The sequence below is a fragment of the Daphnia pulicaria genome, chromosome 4 (genome assembly GCF_021234035.1).
Source record: "Daphnia pulicaria isolate SC F1-1A chromosome 4, SC_F0-13Bv2, whole genome shotgun sequence".
Taxonomy (NCBI): Eukaryota; Metazoa; Arthropoda; class Branchiopoda; order Diplostraca; family Daphniidae; genus Daphnia; species Daphnia pulicaria.
The window spans coordinates 1,209,237-1,227,494 of NC_060916.1; the positions used below are offsets into that span (position 1 = coordinate 1,209,237).

The 18,258-nt window shown below is 41.2% G+C and overlaps 6 protein-coding genes across 8 annotated transcripts in view; 4 read left to right on the forward strand and 2 right to left on the reverse strand.

The window, feature by feature from the left end:
• LOC124336387 (calcium uniporter protein, mitochondrial-like) overlaps positions 1-18,258 on the forward strand; it is an 878,707-nt gene that overhangs the window by 651,047 nt on the left and 209,402 nt on the right. The gene's annotated exons all lie outside the window — the stretch shown is intronic.
• LOC124336686 lies at positions 405-3,198 on the forward strand. The gene is made up of 5 exons (XM_046790468.1): positions 405-659; positions 723-2,205; positions 2,271-2,458; positions 2,519-3,092; positions 3,158-3,198. The coding sequence occupies exons 1-5, from the start codon at positions 471-473 to the stop codon at positions 3,196-3,198; spliced, it is 2,475 nt and encodes an 824-aa protein (XP_046646424.1). The 5' UTR covers positions 405-470.
• LOC124336091 lies at positions 3,222-6,086 on the forward strand. Its single transcript, XM_046789731.1, has 6 exons — positions 3,222-4,300; positions 4,457-4,675; positions 4,769-5,126; positions 5,193-5,374; positions 5,435-5,776; positions 5,847-6,086. The coding sequence occupies exons 1-6, from the start codon at positions 3,233-3,235 to the stop codon at positions 6,036-6,038; spliced, it is 2,361 nt and encodes a 786-aa protein (XP_046645687.1). The 5' UTR covers positions 3,222-3,232; the 3' UTR covers positions 6,039-6,086.
• On the forward strand, positions 6,220-7,245 carry LOC124336432 (lysine-specific demethylase 5A-like). The gene is made up of 5 exons (XM_046790240.1): positions 6,220-6,450; positions 6,516-6,671; positions 6,739-6,879; positions 6,940-7,004; positions 7,071-7,245. Exons 1-5 carry the CDS (start codon positions 6,226-6,228, stop codon positions 7,186-7,188), a joined length of 705 nt encoding a protein of 234 aa, XP_046646196.1. The 5' UTR covers positions 6,220-6,225; the 3' UTR covers positions 7,189-7,245.
• Positions 9,052-15,332, reverse strand: LOC124336348 (brachyurin-like). Of its 3 annotated transcripts, none has more exons than XM_046790119.1 (8): positions 15,201-15,316; positions 10,350-10,467; positions 10,212-10,287; positions 10,060-10,139; positions 9,771-9,959; positions 9,606-9,698; positions 9,389-9,525; positions 9,052-9,305 (listed from the first exon to the last, which is right to left on the reverse strand). In XM_046790119.1, the coding sequence occupies exons 1-8, from the start codon at positions 15,276-15,278 to the stop codon at positions 9,138-9,140; spliced, it is 939 nt and encodes a 312-aa protein (XP_046646075.1). In that variant the 5' UTR covers positions 15,279-15,316; the 3' UTR covers positions 9,052-9,137. The 3 variants fall into 3 exon arrangements, with proteins under 3 accessions (XP_046646075.1, XP_046646076.1, XP_046646074.1); XM_046790120.1 differs by lacking the exon at positions 15,201-15,316 and adding an exon at positions 10,535-10,615; XM_046790118.1 differs by lacking the exons at positions 9,052-9,305; positions 9,389-9,525; positions 9,606-9,698; ... (2 more) ...; positions 10,212-10,287; positions 10,350-10,467 and adding exons at positions 13,715-13,960; positions 14,041-14,180; positions 14,252-14,344; ... (2 more) ...; positions 14,857-14,932; positions 15,011-15,128 and having other exon boundaries at positions 15,201-15,332.
• Positions 11,334-12,817, reverse strand: LOC124336368 (brachyurin-like). Its single transcript, XM_046790145.1, has 6 exons — positions 12,680-12,817; positions 12,478-12,601; positions 12,332-12,407; positions 11,992-12,251; positions 11,680-11,915; positions 11,334-11,622 (listed from the first exon to the last, which is right to left on the reverse strand). Exons 1-6 carry the CDS (start codon positions 12,722-12,724, stop codon positions 11,455-11,457), a joined length of 909 nt encoding a protein of 302 aa, XP_046646101.1. The 5' UTR covers positions 12,725-12,817; the 3' UTR covers positions 11,334-11,454.

Here is an 18,258-nt window from a genome sequence, read left to right on the forward strand (position 1 = left end):
CGTGTGTCCGTGAAGTAGTGACTTGTCATTGACATTGATACACTGTTTAATACGTGAACCGTGACACTATTGTATTGCATAATTAATTTGAATTTTTGTGTACGAACGAATGAAATAATTTTACAGCTGCAACAATAGTTTTCGAATTTTATTTTTTTTACCAAACACTCAAACAGGTATATTTTTAGATACAAAATGAGATTAACATGTTAACATGAAAATGAATACATGATGAGAGAAAGAAAGAAAAAAATTCTGAGCTTTCCTTTTTTTATGCGCATTTTTAAATTTTTTCAATACATGCAAATGCAACATTTTTATACATGGCAACATGGTCCTAAAAGAAATGGCGCGCGTTACAGCACTTCGACCACCAGACAGTTAGACGTAGTCTGTTCTGTGGTTGAGAATTGAGATTAAATAGGAAAACAATTATTGTGCATCATTCTCAGACAATAACAAAAAGAAATATGTCAGCTTCTAATGAAAGGTGCTGCTTTGTTGATAAGAAATTATTAACGAAAGCTGTGAATTTTGAAAACCAAGGTAGTTTGGTTGATTTTGCATATGGAGAACAATTGCCAGTGGAACAATTCACTTTGAACATTATAGCTGTTAAAGAACTTGACAAAGATGTCAAGATACCAGTTTCTTTTAAGGTAAGAAAAAAAAATGATATTTTAGCAACTGGAACCCTATTTCTTACTGCTTATTTCATCTAGAATATCGGGAGGCTGAAAGAGGTTGCAAATAAATCAACAGCTGGCAGTGCGAGATACAACATACATGTTGATCCTTCTGAAAGACACGAGTGGGAGATCAGTGCATCAGCATTATGTGATCCAACCTTTGATGGCCTCGGTTTATCATCCTTGATCAGCTGCTTCTTACGACTGCCCACTAAACTGATGAATGTCAAAGTACAGATTCAAAAACTTATGCTTCACAAACATGGTGGTCAATCGTGCAACAAAATCAAAAACCCTGGTTGCTGTGGTGTTGATGGTAAATTTGGTACTGCGATCCTTCAAGTGCCAGTTGAAGGAGGGCACCAAGGTGGGTGTTTAAGTGTCGAATATAAAGGAAGAAATCAAGCTTTTGAAAACCATGCAAGAAGTGACAGCAACTTTTACATCACTACCTTTTTCGACTGTTGCGAACATTTTATGGAACCCGTCACGCAAGGATACCAATTAACCCTCGTCTTTGATCTCATTTGGACAAATGCCAATATCAGAATTCCCCAAGATTTTCCTGTGTTTCTTACCTCTCTGAAACAAGTTAGAGAAGTACTGAAATCGTGTCTGATTCAAGTCAAGCAGGAAGACTCCCTGGATTCGAAAGATAGTGAACTAGAAGATTCCGAGTCTGAAGAGATCGAACTTTCTGCTCATAACACACACGATTTCCTGTACTCAGAGAAGGAACTGAAAGAAAATATTTTTTTCTTCGTTCTACACGACAAATACGATATCGATAATTTTGCATTTGAATTCCTTTGCAGCCAAGATAGAAAAGCGGCCGAACTACTCAAAAGCTGCGGTTTCCTCGATGTTCACCTGGCGATGGCCACAAATTCAATTCAACAGATTTACGACAAAGATTCTGTCGACTTCAATTCAATTGAAAAATTGCGCTGGATAGATTCTGATGATGTGGTTAGAAACTTAAGCATCGAATTGAAATCGAACGAGCATTTTGTTGGACGGATTGAAGATCGTTTTTCATCGAGTAGGACCAAACTGGATCAAGATAAGAAAATGGAAAATCGAGGAGAAAACAGTGAACATCACGGAGTACTTGTAATTTGGCCCAAACATCATTCTTTCCAGATGTACTGCCGATATGGTCTCCAGTCACTTCTCATCCGGATGAGCAAATCATTGGTGTCAGCGCCCAACTGGAAGGAAGAAACGCGACAACAAGTCAAAAACGAATTACGGCAGCTTATTTCGTTTTGTTGCGCCGAACCTGAAAAAGTGTGGACGTTGGCTGGAATGGAAAATGGTGAACTGACGTTAAGATTGTTCCGTTTCTGCATCACCCTGAGGGCTCGTGAAGAGGGCATCGATCTCTTGAACCTTGTCTGCTCCAATTTTTATGAAGAGTCCCACGACATTGAGAAGTTTGAAGGAATTCAAACCGAGGAAGTTGCTCAGACAATTGCGGAATTCCTGTGTGCCGATTTTGTGCGCCAAGTCAGTGGTAAGCCTTTGTTTCTTCATTATGTGAATTTGGGATATTTTACTGTACATTTATTTTATTTTTAGATCGGGACGATGTCGCTGAATTAATTAAGCGAATTATCTCTTCGAGCCGGATTATTGCCAAACAGTTAATCCCGATTGTCAAGCTGGGAAAATGTTTTCTTGATTTCAATTTCAAGGAAGGAGCTATAATGATTGGAGAGGCTGTATCTTCCTCATTCACTAATATCGACTTGCTTAAAGCTTCACAAGTATGTAATAATATCATTTCATGTCATATAATTTCGTTTGAATCATATTATATTTCGCAGTCAAAGCAGTCCCATGTAGAATCCTATATGGACATGATTGTGGCGTTGGAGATGAATCCTGAAACCGCCAGCAGAGAGAGGATCGCCTCATTTTTTCTTTTCTTTTCCAAGCTACAGCTATCCATGCAGTGTCGATTTTTTCTCGATTTTGAAACCAGATTCTGCTCACATTCGAAGAAGCACCCGTCCTGTCAACCCATTCTATATGGTTTATGCCAGAAGATTTTGGCGATTACTTGCAACATTTACGCGCCGTCCGTCAAGTGTTTCGCCGTGGACTTGGTGAGCTGTTTTCTTCGGCTTGGAAATGGCCAATGGCTTGAAACTGTCATCTCTAATGTGTGCCGAGAGCCAACTGTATCGGAAAGCCAGACATTTATCCTGATGAAGAAGGATTTGATCGAAAAATTGATTACTTCGCCCGTCATCTATCAGTTGGCTACCACTTCTGAACTGGGCCAGTCCGTCATGATTCCTATTATCTGCGGATCATTTTTGCCTCTTGTGGAGGAGAAGTCAACCGCCATGCCACGCCGAGAAGTGATCCTGGAAATGGTGAGGTGGCTCCAGTCAGGCGACGAGTCCCAAACGCATACGCTTCTTCAGCATGTCTGTGTTAATGAAATATGGGCCCATCAGGAAAAGCAGAAGCTATTCCGAATGCTCATTTCAACGTCTGACATATGGGCGAATTTGAATTCCAGTTCGAAGTTGATGGTATTGAAAACTTGTAGTGATCTCGTTTTGTTGGGGATCTCGGAAGTCAAACAACTATTGAACTCTAGCGACCTTTCAAACAGTACGTCTCTGCTCGTCGACTGTGTCCAATTCTTCATCGACGTCGAAAAAAATCATTTCTGTGATGCAGAGAATAATCGATTGATTACTTCTCGTGTTCTACAGCAGCTGATGACAAAGATATCGACCCCACAACTAATGGAACTTGTTTTTAATCTTGGCTTATCTACACTTTCTGACATCAAGCGATTCCCTCTCTGCATTGACTGGTATCGTAATGCTTGTCAACTCTTTTTTCAGCAAGACTTCGTCCATTTGGTTAACTCCGTGGGAGATGTAGTAAAGAAGATTTTTGATTGCCTTTTGTGGCTGAACGACGAACTTTGCTGGGAAAGCTTTAAAGTTCAAATTTGTAAATCCTTTCCTTCTGAGGAAGGAAATCTTTTTGTGCACTTTGTAATCAGCAATGAAGCCCTTCAAGAAACTCTTGTGGGAGCCCCTCTTGGTCTAAACGCTTTTAATCGCATCTTGGATCACTGGATAGAAGAGTCAAGTCCGAAAAAGAATCCACCAGCTGTCGACTGGAGTATGCCCCAAACTTCATTTCCTGCCTGTCCCGAAGTAGAAACATGTCTTCGTTCGTCGGAAGAAAGTATGACCTATTCAAAATTTCGTGGCATCAAAGAAGCTCGTCAGTTAGGCAAATTACTCGACAAATCAGGACCAAAAAATAGAGTCAGTGTTCATTCATCCGTTGGCGGACTTGGAAAAAATGCATTTTACGAAATAGAGAAGAAAACTTGTGATGATGAAATCTTGAAAACATTTCATGCCAGACAATCGGAGCTATGGCAAGTGGAAAAGTTGCGCATTGACCTACAAGAACGCGTCAAATCAATCAGTAAGACAGAAATACAACTCCCGCTGCCTGTTGATTTCAGTTTAGCTGTTTTACCGACGATGCCTACTGATCACATCACATCACACTTCACAGAAATCCTGCCCATGAATATGCAGAACGAGATGGGCATTCCGAATATCAAGGTCTGTTATTGTTGCCTCTTTTTCATTCGTTGTCATAGCAGTGAATTAATTTAAATGAATTACAAATTACGTTAATAAGTTTTTTTATGTGTTATCTTAAACTTGCATTTACTGCACATTTTAATAAATAGTACATGATTTTAAACATTTATCTAGGTCGAAAATGAAAAGGCTAGTGGGTGTCTTATTTTGTCTGCCGAGTCTGAGTTGTTCCCATCCGCCAGCGCAACTGACGTCGCCACTGAACATATTCAGGAAGAGAAAAGTGAAGAAAATCACGACTATCCTCCTTTGACGCCACCGAACGAAGCACCGTCGAGTGACTCGATTTCCTGTGGCATATTTCCTGATGCAGGTCCTTCTATTGATTTTCAGGTAATTGCATTTACATTTTGTCGTCGATTCTTTTCTTTTGAAAAGGTTTAACGCTTTTTTTTTCTGTACTAACACGAATATTTTATTTGGCAGGATGGACACATGGTTTCCGTCGGTGACATACACCAGAAAAGTAGCTCAGAGTCCATTCATTCATTGCCAACTTACCTGCCTTCGGTCGCTGCCTTAAAGGAAGCTGCTAAGAAAGCTCGTGACTGGAACAGCCTTCTAGAGGTTTTACAGAAGTTGGAGTACAGCCCTTATCTTGAGGCGCTTGAAAGCTGGATGTCCAAAGCCAAACCGATTGCGATAAGATTGGATTCGCTTGACGAACTCGAAAATCAGATCGCCGCTGCCCACGCCTGGCGCGAAAGAACTGCAAAAACATTTTTACGAAAGAACTCATATTATTCCCTGATCGAAGTCCTTTCCCCGAAACTCGACGTATTAGGTATGGATTTTTTCAGAATCATTGAATACTTTTTTTCTGTTTTACTAAGGCAATTTTCAAAATTAGTTGAATCACGTTTCCGACGCCGTCGACCCAAAGAAGATCCCTTCAACCCAATCAACGTGACTCACGTAATCACCCTTGAGGCAGAGAAGAAGGAAGATCCTCGACTGATCGTTGAATCTTTCAAAGAGAGTGAAAACAACGAATTAACTAGCTTCAAGCGTATCCGAGTTCAAAACATTCAAGTAAAAATCTTAATTCATTTTACCATTATCGTAAACTAATTTTTTGTGTTTTACCTTTAGAAAAAAGTCCATGATGATCAAGGCCTTGCTCATTACTGTATATGCCAAGGCAAAGCCCAGGGAGGCATGATCGAATGCGCACTCTGCAAAGAATGGTTCCATCTTTCGTGTTTAAGGGGAGCGAAGCAACAAGGTCCAGGGGCCAAAAACAAGACAAATGGTGAAGACAATGCGATCAGCGGAATCAAAGATGGCCGTTACCTCTGTGGCTATTGTTGTCGTTCGAGACGGCCTCGTCTTGAAACGATCCTCTCGTTGCTGGAGTCTTTACAAAAACTTCCCGTTCGATTACACGAGGGTGAAGCTCTTCAGTGTCTCACCGAGAGGGCCATGAACTGGCAGGTGTGTTATTACATTGTTATAATCATCACTTCAAAAATGTAACCCAAATTTGTAATCTTGTTTTACTCAGGATCGAGCTCGTCAGCTGCTATCTACTGAAGAGTTAACAGCATGTCTGTCTCAGTTATCTACCATGTTGCAACGTGCTACTGACGCTTCTTCTCAGAAGAAAATGGATAGTAAGACTGGATCAAATGAGCTTCAAAAATTGTCGGTGAGCGGAGAGCACCGCGATTTCTTCAGTGGCAGCGAAGAGTCATAGGACAGCGAATGTACAGCTAGAGACAGCATTCCAGAAGTTGGCGAACAACCTCCAGCGCTCAGCAACTCAGAGCATGCATATTCTTCTTTTTCAAGAGGTAAAAAACACGTTGAACAATCTACAAGATAATTTTACGTTTTTAACTAAATTTTGTTGTAATTTGAAAAAATCAGATGGCTCGGGTTGTATGACTTCTAACAAGAAGAATGTACGCAAATTTTCGTTAGTTCCTCGACAGCTAAACTCTTCCGTGTGGACTTCGCCATCAAACAATTCATCATCATGTTCACAGAATGTTCCTCTCATAACTCTGTCCTCTCAAACTGCTGCGAAACTCAAAGATCTCATCCTCGAGGGTGATTCACTCGAAGTGTCGCTCGACGAAACGATCCATATAGGAAGGATTCTTCAGGTATTAAAATTCTTCCCAAAGTAATTCAACAGTTGTGTGACATAAGTTGTTTTCATTCTTCACAGGCTATCAAGGCTCCCTCAGAACCTCCTGTGATGGCTCTTCTGTACTCCAAAGATGAAGAACAGGATTGTGAATCCAATGGAGATTCCTTCAGCAAAAAGAAAATGCAAGGCAAGAAGAGAAAGTTGGATCCGCCAGGGGATAAACAGACGCCAAGAGTAAGTCGTTGGATTCCGACAAATTCGTTTGTGAGTGTTATTTTAACAGTTTCTCTTTTGTTTTTAGGGTCCCAAAGGCAACAAGAACTCGAAAACGATGAAAGGAAATAAGAAACCAAGAATGATGGAGAAATCGGATGGGAAGAAAAGGCAATCAAACAATGAAGGTGAAAACCACGAAGATTGTGCGGCCGATCAATGTCTGAAGGTATTTCTGAAAATTGTGTGCTTTCGTTCAGAAGAATTAATGTTTTTGTTTTTAACATAGCCTAGAGGTAAGGCAGTCATTTGGGTGCAATGTGATGGAGGCTGTGAAATGTGGTTCCATTTGAGGTATTACTATTTTTATTAGGTCTTTATTGGTGGCCTAGAATCTACAAGTGTTGATTAATTTTCCAGGTGTGTCGGATTACAAGCAAGAGACGTCAAGGCCAACGAAGATTATATTTGTCGACGATGTGCTGTTAAAAACCCTCCTGCAGGCGATGATGACGTTGACAAGGATGAGCAAAATTAGGACAAAACTAACCGCCGCATTATCTCTTCACTCCTTGTTCACTCTGACGTGGTATGATTTATACATAGCCGCAGAACGCATACAAAATCTCCAACTGACCAATGTTGTATAAATGTCCATCGAGAAAAAGTATCCTTCATATCTTTTCACTATTATATTTTGGCCCAGGCTTGCTTTAAAAAATGAATTAATCACGATTCCGCCGGGATTCCGATTTCGTCCGCAAATAAGTATTTCGTTTTATTTTGTTTGTATCCTTATCTGATCAATGTCAGCGTATAGCGACAATTTAACTGTATTGTGTTTAGTCGAGAAATTCAGTAAATATACTAACGTCATCAAGAAATTGCTCATTTTGATAGTTGCTTATTTCGTTTTTAAGCTCAGTTATGTTAATATGTTCTGACATTCTAAACAACTCTGAACAATTATTCAATAGTTGCGAAATCTGCGATTGCCGGTCATCAGAGATCAGACTCGTCCTTCAATATGAGTCTGTAAATTTAAGTTCCTCGTCGATCAAGTGATGAGGTTTTTGCATTCCCACAGCGATATTAAATGAATAGGTAATCAAGATGATTATAAGTATATTTAAATAATATAATTAGGAAGTAAATAATAAGCAGGAAGTAATAGTAATTAGGATGTAAAAGTAAGTAAATCTCGAGGGTTAACTTTGTTAACCGCTAAAAAGTGTTAAAGGCCTTCGTCAAGGTGAGGATCAAAAATGAATTCGATTACGCAAAAGGTTTTATTCATCAGCCGACATGTATCTGGAGAGATCCTGCATTGAAAAAGGCTTTGTGTCTTGATTTTGATGGGGGGGCCACGGGAATCGCGAGTTGAAAGGAACTTTTAATGCATATTCTTGATTCAATCCTGCATATTCCGGCAGGGTACATTTGTTAGCCCGATCCATCATATTCCTATCCGACAAGCTTGGTAAAATTGCATTTCATTATTCAAATTAGGAGATGAAATAATTACATTACTCCAAAACAAATATAGGCAAGTGGCTGTTACCATCGACGGAAGCAGCTTCTGCGGAGGCACCCTCATCTCCGACGAGTGGGTCATGACCGCCGCACATTGCGCCGACGGAGCCAACCGCTTCACCCTTTTATTGGGCGCTCACGACCGAACGGTGGCCGAGCCATCGCAGTTGACCATCGAAACCACCGTTCACGCCACTCACCCCAACTGGAACCCCCCGATTCCACCCATCCTTCTTGAGGTGTGAGCTGATTTACTTCGACTTGGTGATAGGTAATGAGTTCTGCTCGTTGCGCCGAGAATACCTAGAGGAAAATAAAAGAACATCTTTTTTAATAGTGGAAGAAAATTACATTTTTTAAATTGGGTATACTCACTAAAAATCTGCAGCTGCTCGTCCCTTGGTCAATTGCACCAATAAGAGGTCCATATTTTCCAACCATTTTTTTTTAAATCAAAGTCTCAAGATCACTGTAATGTTGGAAAATAAACAAATTAACCACTTATTAAGGTCAAAGTATGCTTTTGGAGGGTGCTTGCAATGAATGGTGGAGACGGTCTGCTGAACGGGCCTTCAGATGAAGCTACTACTCCAGTCTTGTGAAATCACTGAAAGTATCATATTCCATTAAGAGATTGGAAGTGCGTGAAGAATATATCAGGCACCACATTGGTTATCATTAAGTTGGATCTAGAGAAAGCCAAATATTTGCCTGTTTTCAAACACAGACTATTTCATGTCACGAATAAGAAAGAGGCTTTGTGCTTTTTAGGGCAAACCGTAAACCGTTGGTTGATCGACGTACCCCATGGCCTATTCACAAACTTTCCTCAGTCGTATTAATTAGATAGAAAATAATCCAAAAATAATTCATTGCTCAACAACTCAATTGTATTCAATGCGCAATAAAATCAAACATAATCAAAAGAAAATCCAATCCGATGTGAAGGGGTGTTTAAATTAGCAGGCCAGTGACCGATGAAATCCATTCGGCAAAGTAAGAAACGCGGGCGAAAGCGGCGGGGTAGCCGACCTCGCATCCGGCGGAGGAGCCGAAACTGACGATGCCGACCTGGTTGTGTACGCCTCCGTTGACGAAGGTCAATGGGCCGCCAGAGTCGCCCTATGTCGAAACAGAAATTAAAATTTAAAATAAAAAAAAAAAACCTTTTAAGCACAAAAATTAAGAAAAGATCTAAATCTTACGTTGCAAGAGCCGTGGCCGCCAGTAGTATCAACGCAGATGTTTCCGGGTGGGATGGTGCCGTAAGTCAATGCGCACTCTTCGTTGGAGATGCATGGAGCATCGACTTCACGCAGGACAGGTGAGATACCGGTGGCACCTAATAAGTAGAACGACAAAAATGTTAGAATTAAGAGATTATACGTTATTAAATGTAAAAGATGATTGATTTTGTTTTACCATCGGAAGGTTTGCCCCATCCGCTAATGTGGAGGATATCACCAACATGGTCGGGCTCGGAAGTGGGAGCCAAGCAGACGGGCTGGATTTCAGCTGCAATTTGAAGAATAAATGAAAATTAAAAATGTTCTTGAAATGGTATAAAAGTCGTTAATTGAATTTTACGTGTGAATTCAATGGGGGCGGGCAACTTGATCAAGGCGACGTCGTTGCGCAAGCGGATTGATCCAAAGTCGGGGTGGACGGTGTATTCGGTGGACCTGACTTCAACGCGGGTGGGTTCCTCGGCGGCGGTCAAACGGACATTGTGGGAGCCCAAGTAAATGTCGAAAAAGACAGCGGCATCGGCACAGTCTGATCAAGTGAAAGATGAAACATCCTTTTAATTTTTGGCATTTGATATTCCCGGTTTCTGCTCGTGTTAAAAGAAAAAGGAAATGAAATCGTAACTTACGGGCGGCAGTCAGAACCCACTCGTTGGAAATAAGAGAACCACCGCAGAAGTACTGGTCATCGATGAACAAAGCCACTTGCCTTTTGTTACATGATTAAATGAAATCATTAAAAAAATAATGTAATTAAACATTTGATATTCAATTGATTTACCATGGCAGAGAGTTTGGGACGGCCTCAGTTCCTCCAACAATACGGCCGCTTGTCACGTTAGCCTGTCCACAGAAGCCTGAAAACAAAATTGGTTAATTAGTTTAACTAATTTGTGATAAACGAAGAATTAGAAGTTACCGCGAGTGTTGACGGTGGCGGAGCGCTTGATGGGGACGAAGGAGTTGGTATTTTTCGATGGTAGACGTGGGTACAAGACCGAACGCGGTTGGTACTTGGACAAGTCCCTAGCAGCCGCCTAAAGATTAAATTTGAATCCATAATTAAAATCAGGAATAATTAAGGATTTTCTACTTTAGCTTTACCTGAACGACGGCGAATGCAACCAAGACGATAGCAAGGACCTTCATGTTGGGAATATTTAATGATGTCAAGAAATGCATTGATCTCGTTTTCGACCGTCCTTAAATACTTCCAATTTTGCCATTCCGTTCGTCCGAATTTTGTAGTTCAAGCCGAATGACGTCAAGATAACAGCATCAGCAGACATACGGATTTGAAGGTCCGGGACCAAAGTAATAATTTTCAATTTGTTTAAACTAATTTTTTGAAAATTATCTCTACGCGATCCGGGTGTCAATCAAACCCTGAAATAATGGGCAACCACGTATAGTGACACAGTTGTTGCATAAAGCCAGTACAGGATCCGGTTTCGTCTTTATAGGCCGTACGTATAAGGATATGGAAAACCCAAATTGTCTCATTGTAATATCAAACTATTATTGAAACATTATTTCTAAATCTCTTTATTTATATCAACCAACACCAGTTGTATTTCAACGCCAGGACATGCGGAGATAATTTACCTTTGTTTACCAATGTATGATCCCATGTAAAACTTGACGATCCATCTCATCACACTATAACGTCATTCAATATCCCTTTGTCCCTCAGAATAAACTTAATCATTTTTCTCTCTTCGATCATTAATGCGTGCTCAGGTTCGAAATTGGAATCGAGACCAAGACGAACGGCATCAGCAATTCAGGTGCAAAGTATACTAATTGCACCTGATTACTTTAGTATTTATAATTTATAATCAACGAAACATTAAATCCTTAAATAAAAGAATAAAGGAAACCAAAGCTTTTAAAACACAATTGACTTGAGCTATAGTTTATTGACGTTTCATTTTGGGGATCAAGCGCCAACAAGGATATTAAAAGAAAATAAGAAAACAAAAGAAAGAGAATGCAGAGCCAGTCAGAAATCGATTGGAAATGATTTAGATGATCAAGCCGGTGGTGTCGGAGATCCACTGGGTGTAGCTGGAAACGCGGGTGAATCCAGCGGGGAATCCCTCGGCGCATCCGGCGCGGGCGACGAAGCTGACGATGCCGACCTGGTTGTAGACGCCTCCGTTGATGAAGCTCAATGGGCCGCCAGAGTCTCCCTGTATCAAATTAATTTAATTTTCAAATTTAATTTGAGCGGGAAAATTTGAATTTACGTTGCAGGTTCCGTGTCCGCCGGTGGTGTCGATGCAGAGGATGTTGTCGGTGATGATGTCGCCGTAAACGGCGGCGCAGTCGGCGGTGTTGATGCCGGGGGCGGTCGCCTTCATGAGGACGTCGGAGATACCTTGCAAAACACCGTCGGCGGTCTTACCCCATCCGGAGGCCAAGAGGGTGTCGCCAACGTGAGTGGGCTCGGTGGCCGGTGCCAAGCAGATGGGCTGGATTTCGGCTGCCCAAATGAATTAAAATGATTAGGTAAAAGGACCTGTGCTATTTCAACTGATCTGATTTGATGAAGAACTTACGGGTCAAGGTGACGGGCGACGGCAAGCGGATAAGGGCGAGATCGTCGGCAAGGGTGACAGAATTGAATCCGGGGTGGACGGTGTAGGTGGATGTTGTAACGGCGACCTGGGACGGCTCAACGACGGTCCTGTCGTGATCGCCGAGGGTGATGAGGAATTGGCCGGCGCCATCAGCGCAGTGGGCGGCGGTCAAAACCCAGTCGGGCGAGATGAGCGAACCTCCGCAGAAGCCGGACCCATCGATAAGGACTGACACCTGCCTTTTGATTTTTCACAATAAAAGTTATAGCTGCTGACATTTATGCAAGTAGTGATAGGCAAATTGAATTCAAATTTATACCAGGGGAACTCATGGGGAATGGCCTCCTCTCCACCGACGATGCGGCTGGAATCGACTTTGGACTGTCCGCAGAATCCTGTTGAAATGCAAATAGAATATTAGGATCAAGAATAAACGTTTTGTCATGACGTGATTTGATTCCTTACCGCGGGTGTCGACGGTGTGGGCAACTTTGGTCGGGGTGAAGTAGCCAGGGCCTTGTGGGACCTGGGCACGGGGGAAAAGCTCACCCCTGGGGAAAATCTTCTTGTGGGGCATATTGACAGCCGCCTGTCAAACAAAAATGAATTTCCAATTTAATTACGCTTATAGAATTACAACAATTAAATCAACGTGTTTTTATTATACCTGGGCGACGACGGCCAAAGCCAAAACGACAGCCAAGAATTTCATGTTTGAAGTTCAATAAGACAGCTAGAGGAGAACCACAAATTCGATCCTGAATTCAGTCCACTTTTATATATGTCCAGTTGAAACCGGACTTGCTCAGGTGCGTTCATCGTTTCTGCTCATACATGTTCGATAACAATGATTGCTTATCTCCAGGATGTTTAATTATTAATCGAATGTCATTTGTGTGTAATGGACGTATGTATACAAGGGATCCATGGCTATGACGACAGCGCAATCCGTTATCGAATGTTTGCTCGGCCGACGTTCACGGTGCTCGCGTGAGATCCTGTCGAAATCTTAAATGTAGTTATTTTTAATTGAGTAAAATCTATTTCAGGCGAGGAAATCAATAAAACACTATAAAATCAAGAAAGCTAATGAACCTTGAATGAACCTAAATATGTTTTTTATGCGCCGTTGTAAAAGTTTATAAAAAGGTCAGATACTACACAGCGGCGACTGGGTTCTTAATTGACCTATTGAAGTTTGCTACTCTACTTATAAAGATTGTGTAGAGAGAAGAATAGCAGTAATGAAATGAAATACATACCTACTTCAAGACAATAGGGAATAGGGATGCACTTCTTTATCTGTATGGTGATTTCATCATCTGATGGCTGCAGCACCATAACTTCAAACTGAAAGGGGTTGCCGACTCTTTTTCAATTGATCCAAGGGAAAAATTTCCCCGATTTTTCCTCTTTTCCCCAATTTTCCGCGATTTCCCATCGACTGAACCAGGGGAAAAAGAGTCGGTGACCCCTCGCACCATCAGATATAGATCAACTGGTGCGTGTAATCACCAGATGTGGTCTCAATTACCTTTTTTACTAACACAGACTAGCCTATTTCACGTCACGAATAAGAAAGAGGCTGTGCTTTAAAGGGTAAACCGTAAACCGTTGGTTGATCGACGTACTCTATCGCCTATTCACAAACTTTTCTCAGTCGTCGTATTAGATAGAAAATAATCCAAAAATAATTCATTGCTCAACATCAAAATTGTATTCAATGTGCAATAAAATCAAACATAATCAAAAGAAAATCCAATCCGATGTGAAGGGGTGTTTAAATTAGCAGGCCAGTGACCGATGAAATCCATTCGGCAAAGTAAGAAACGCGGGCGAAAGCGGCGGGGTAGCCGACCTCGCATCCGGCGGAGGAGCCGAAACTGACGATGCCGACCTGGTTGTGTACGCCGCCGTTGACGAAGGTCAATGGGCCGCCAGAGTCGCCCTATGTCGAAACCGAAATTAAAATTCAAAAAATTATAAAAACCTTTTAAGCACAAAAATTAAGAAAGATCTAAATCTTACGTTGCAAGAGCTGTGGCCGCCGGTGGTGTTGACGCAGATGTTTCCGGGCTGGATGGTGTTGCCGTAAGTCAATGCGCACTCTTCGTTGGAGATGCATGGAGCATCGACTTCACGCAGGACAGGTGAGATACCGGAGGCAGCTGATGAATAATAGAGCCATATTTATATAGGATTAGATTCAACACTGTTAATTATAAGAGACGATTTTTACCATCGGAAGGTTTGCCCCATCCGCTGATGTGGAGGATATCGTCGACATGGTCGGGCTCGGAAGTGGGAGCCAAGCAGACGGGCTGGATTTCAGCTGCAATGTGTTGAGCAACATGAAATTACATTTTTTTTTCTAATTGGTATAAAAATAATGAATTGAACTCTTACGGGTGAATTCAATGGGGGCGGGCAACTTGATCAAGGCGACGTCATTGCGGATGCGGAGGGAAGCCCATTCAGGGTGGACGGTGTATTCGGTGGACCTGACCTCAACGCGGGTGGGTTCCTCGGCGGCGGTCAAACGGACATTGTGGGAGCCCAAGTAAATGTCGAAGAAGACAGCGGCATCGGCACAGTCTGATCAAGTGAAACGTGAAAGATGAGAACATCCTTTTAATTCTTGGCATTTGATTTTCCCGGTTTCTGGTGTTAAAAGGAAATGAAATCGCAACTTACGGGCGGCAGTCAGAACCCACTCGTTGGAAATAAGAGAACCACCGCAGAAGTACTGGTCATCGATGAACAAAGCCACTTGCCTTTTATTACGATTAAAGGAAATAAATTTAAAAATAATGTAATAAAAAATTTGGCATTTAATTGATTTACCATGGGAGAGAGTTTGGGACAGCCTCAGTTCCTCCAACAATACGGCTGCTAGTTACGGTAGCCTGTCCACAGAAACCTGAAAAAATGTGTTAATTAGTTAAAGGAACTAATGTGTGATAAATTTCCCCTGAATAATCTGAGGTTTAATGCCTACCGCGAGTGTTGACGGTGGCGGAGCGCTTGATGGGGACGAAGGAGTTGGTATTTTTCGATGGTAGACGTGGGTACAAGACCGAACGAGGTTGGTACTTGGACAAGTCCCTAGCAGCCGCCTAAAGATTGAATTTGTATTCATAAGTAAAATTTGGAATAATTAATTAAGGATGTTATATACTTTAGCTTACCTGAGCGACGACGAATGCAACCAAGACAATAGCAAGGACCTTCATGTTGGGAATATTTAATGATGTCAAGATATGCATTGATCTCGTTTTCGACCGTCCTTAAATACTTCCAGTTTGTCATTCCGTTCGTTCAGTTTTTTAGTTCAAGCCGAATGACGTCAAGATAACAGCAGCAGACATAGGTATACGGAGTCGAAGGTCCGGGACCAAAGTAATTTTCAATTTGTCCAAACTAATTTTTGATAATTATCTCTATACGCGATCCGGGTGTCAATCAAACTCTGAAATAATGGGCACCACGTAGAGACACAATTGTTGCATCAAGCCAGTATGATCCGACTTTCGTCTTCAGGTACGTATATAAGGATAAGGAAAACCCAAATTGTCTTATTATTGTATAACAAAGGTCAGCTTCTACCGGGTGCCACCGCGTCACGTATTGCTTAATAATTATTCATGCGGTCACCTTATCGACTGGTATGTAATCAGTTCACTGAGTCCACGGGAACGTGCAGTGTTTAGTCCAGCCGTACGAGTATGGCGACATGGTGCGGTTGAACTTTTCGTCTGAGATTCTCATCTACTTCGTACGGAACAGAAAATTACTTTCGCTCATGATTAATGCGATTAATGTAACAGAGAAACACGCAGATTTTACGTATTTGACATCGGACGTGTAATATGTAAAATCACGTCCAGAGGCTGTATTAATAGTCTTTTGAGTGCTGCCAAGAAGGGACATCGGACATGCACATAGGAAGACCGGACGCAAGCCATTAGCCGTCCGGTTTAATCGTATTATTGGTATACTCATATTCGCCAATTGTCGGATTCTCTGGAAATAACCGTTGAACCCGATATTATCGATTACTTGATTTTCTCTGTTATTAATCAACGCTTTTTTTTTTAAATATTTGATTAACTTTTTCGCTTCTCTGGACTGCGCAATTATTTTATCCACTGTAAGGTGCCCTTCAATTTTATTGTTTCATTTCTTTGTTTCGAATTTCATGAATTTCTATAACGCAGTTGGCGTCATGTTAACGTCAGCTTCGTATAGTGACGGATCCTTTTTCCAGTTCTTGGAGGTTGAGTATACAAAAGACGTTCTACTTTGTCGTCTTGTAAGCGTTGGTTTTTCACACTTGGCTTTCGTTGGGTCTGATGTGCTTCGATCCTCTTCGTCAACATTTTTCAGCTCAAAACTCATTCTCCGTCTGACTCAAGAGGTAATGTTTATTCTTTTGCGTAGTATAATTAAGCTAATCTTATAATACAACTTATTGTTTCGTTATTACTGTATATGGCGCGTGAAGCTGGTTTCCTCTGCTGATGAGTGACTGATTTCGGCCAATTTAAAATGAAGTCAATTTTAATTTTTTTTTGTCCTTATCGGACTTGTACCATTCCTATCTGAGGCTGGGCCCTTGGCCTACGGAATATGCCAGTCTGGATGCAACGCAGTTGTTGTGGCTTGGTTAGTTATTAAATGTTATGACATCAAATTTAATTCTATTGTAAATAACATTTCTGCTATTCGATCGCATTTAGCTACGCCGGAGCCGGATTTACGTTCGGCACTCTTACGGCTGGCGCAGGAATTCCTGCCGCGATTGTGGGCTGCAATGCTGCCCTGGGAGTGTGTATGGCAGCATGCATTGCAGCTGGATTAGCTCCAACTCCTTAATAATCAGTTAGCATTCGAGAGCTATCAGCTTGTTTTGTGCTTTTGGTATAATTCAGATAATCGTAACGTATATAATCCTATTTCGTGTAATCTCATATCTTGTAAAATGGACAATTAGTTGGGACTGATACGAATTGTTGTTCATGTTCCGTATCTGTTTGCCCTTCAAACATACCCCGTGTTGAAATAAAACTGGATAGCTACTTTCTAACTGCTGCGAAACATTTCTTCTAATAATTGACATTCAGGTAAAGATTGATCAAATATTTTTCCGTTATGATTTCGCCTTGGAATTTATGAATTTAAAAATGGGTGTAAGACCGGTAAGAGTAAGACGCAAGAGCGATATGGAAATTTACGTTATATTTCGTGACGTAATATGGGGAAGAAAGATACTATTTACGAAGTCTTATTTGGGTGAACGTAATTTAATTCATCTGTGTCTGTTTCCATATTTTGTTTCGAATTTCTAACTCTGTAATTCTGCTGAGCCACTGCTGTACGGAGACCTCAATTTGTATTCCTAGAATTTTTCACAAAACAAATTTCGCCGACTGTTGAGCGTCAGATTAACGTTCAGTTTTCATGTGTGGAATCTCCTCTGTCAATCGGAATAATTTTTCAGAGGGTCTTTCAATTATTTTTTCATTCTGAATTTGTTGGAAATGTTATTGATAGAACTTATTCCATCAATATAATCAGCAAAAAAAGGGGAACTAAAATTGTTATTTTGCGATTTAAGCTTTCTTATTTACAAAGTATATAGACCTTGAAATCGTCATTCCAAGAAAATTCCTTGTAAATAACTCATTGGGCTAATGTGGTTATAGTGGCTTTCCGGCTTTTCCATACAGGTATGCAATTTTTTTACCAGAGGGAAAAGAAGGCCAAGTGACGTCATCAGCCGGGATGCAGATTTCCGTTGAGAACGAACGTGATTCTTTCTTTTGCCTGGAGAAACGACCTCACCAGAGGCAGAAATGGGAGGTCCTAGTGACAAAAGAGTTTGGTCGTCTTGTCGGGTTTTTCCTTTTTCCCGACTTTGTTTTTCCCCCGTTTCCTCTACGCTTTCGCAAACGTCTGATGCCCACGCATCTTTCAGTCAGTCGTTGGGTGTGAGCACGTCAACACATATTATTGAAATCTAATTGTACCCTCGTCCAAAGGTAATTTTCTTAACAGAATCTATCTAAAAGACATTCGTGTTATCATGTGGGAATTTTCTCCAATAGTTTCCTGTAAGTTGTCACGGTAATTAACGCGAAGAGAAATTGTCTGTTATAAAATGGGCGTGATAGTCATCTTATTATTCTGATTTGTTCTCTAATATCAAAATGTGATCGTTTAATTTTCTTCCCTGATTGCAATAGT

What these genes read in the sequence shown, in the direction of transcription:
- LOC124336686 (XM_046790468.1), top strand. Translation starts at nt 471, where the DNA reads ATGTCAGCTTCTAATGAAAGGTGCTGCTTTGTTGATAAGAAATTATTA. An exon ending in ACTTGCTTAAAGCTTCACAA is followed by an intron (nt 2,459 to 2,518) that starts GTATGTAATAAT and finishes TATATTTCGCAG; the next exon opens with TCAAAGCAGTCCCATGTAGA. An exon ending in GGTGAGGTGGCTCCAGTCAG is followed by an intron (nt 3,093 to 3,157) that starts GCGACGAGTCCC and finishes TGGGCCCATCAG; the next exon opens with GAAAAGCAGAAGCTATTCCG.
- LOC124336091 (XM_046789731.1), top strand. Translation starts at nt 3,233, where the DNA reads ATGGTATTGAAAACTTGTAGTGATCTCGTTTTGTTGGGGATCTCGGAA. An exon ending in CCCGAAACTCGACGTATTAG is followed by an intron (nt 5,127 to 5,192) that starts GTATGGATTTTT and finishes TTTCAAAATTAG; the next exon opens with TTGAATCACGTTTCCGACGC. An exon ending in TCCGAGTTCAAAACATTCAA is followed by an intron (nt 5,375 to 5,434) that starts GTAAAAATCTTA and finishes TTTTACCTTTAG; the next exon opens with AAAAAAGTCCATGATGATCA.
- LOC124336432 (XM_046790240.1), top strand. Translation starts at nt 6,226, where the DNA reads ATGACTTCTAACAAGAAGAATGTACGCAAATTTTCGTTAGTTCCTCGA. An exon ending in CGGCCGATCAATGTCTGAAG is followed by an intron (nt 6,880 to 6,939) that starts GTATTTCTGAAA and finishes TTTTTAACATAG; the next exon opens with CCTAGAGGTAAGGCAGTCAT. An exon ending in GAAATGTGGTTCCATTTGAG is followed by an intron (nt 7,005 to 7,070) that starts GTATTACTATTT and finishes TTAATTTTCCAG; the next exon opens with GTGTGTCGGATTACAAGCAA.
- LOC124336368 (XM_046790145.1), bottom strand. Translation starts at nt 12,724, where the DNA reads ATGAAATTCTTGGCTGTCGTTTTGGCTTTGGCCGTCGTCGCCCAG. An exon ending in CTTTGGCCGTCGTCGCCCAG is followed by an intron (nt 12,602 to 12,679) that starts GTATAATAAAAA and finishes TTTGTTTGACAG; the next exon opens with GCGGCTGTCAATATGCCCCA. An exon ending in GCGGACACGGAACCTGCAAC is followed by an intron (nt 11,623 to 11,679) that starts GTAAATTCAAAT and finishes AATTTGATACAG; the next exon opens with GGAGACTCTGGCGGCCCATT.
- LOC124336348 (XM_046790118.1), bottom strand. Translation starts at nt 15,278, where the DNA reads ATGCATATCTTGACATCATTAAATATTCCCAACATGAAGGTCCTTGCT. An exon ending in ATGGGGCAAACCTTCCGATG is followed by an intron (nt 14,181 to 14,251) that starts GTAAAAATCGTC and finishes ATTATTCATCAG; the next exon opens with CTGCCTCCGGTATCTCACCT. An exon ending in GCGGCCACAGCTCTTGCAAC is followed by an intron (nt 13,961 to 14,040) that starts GTAAGATTTAGA and finishes GTTTCGACATAG; the next exon opens with GGCGACTCTGGCGGCCCATT.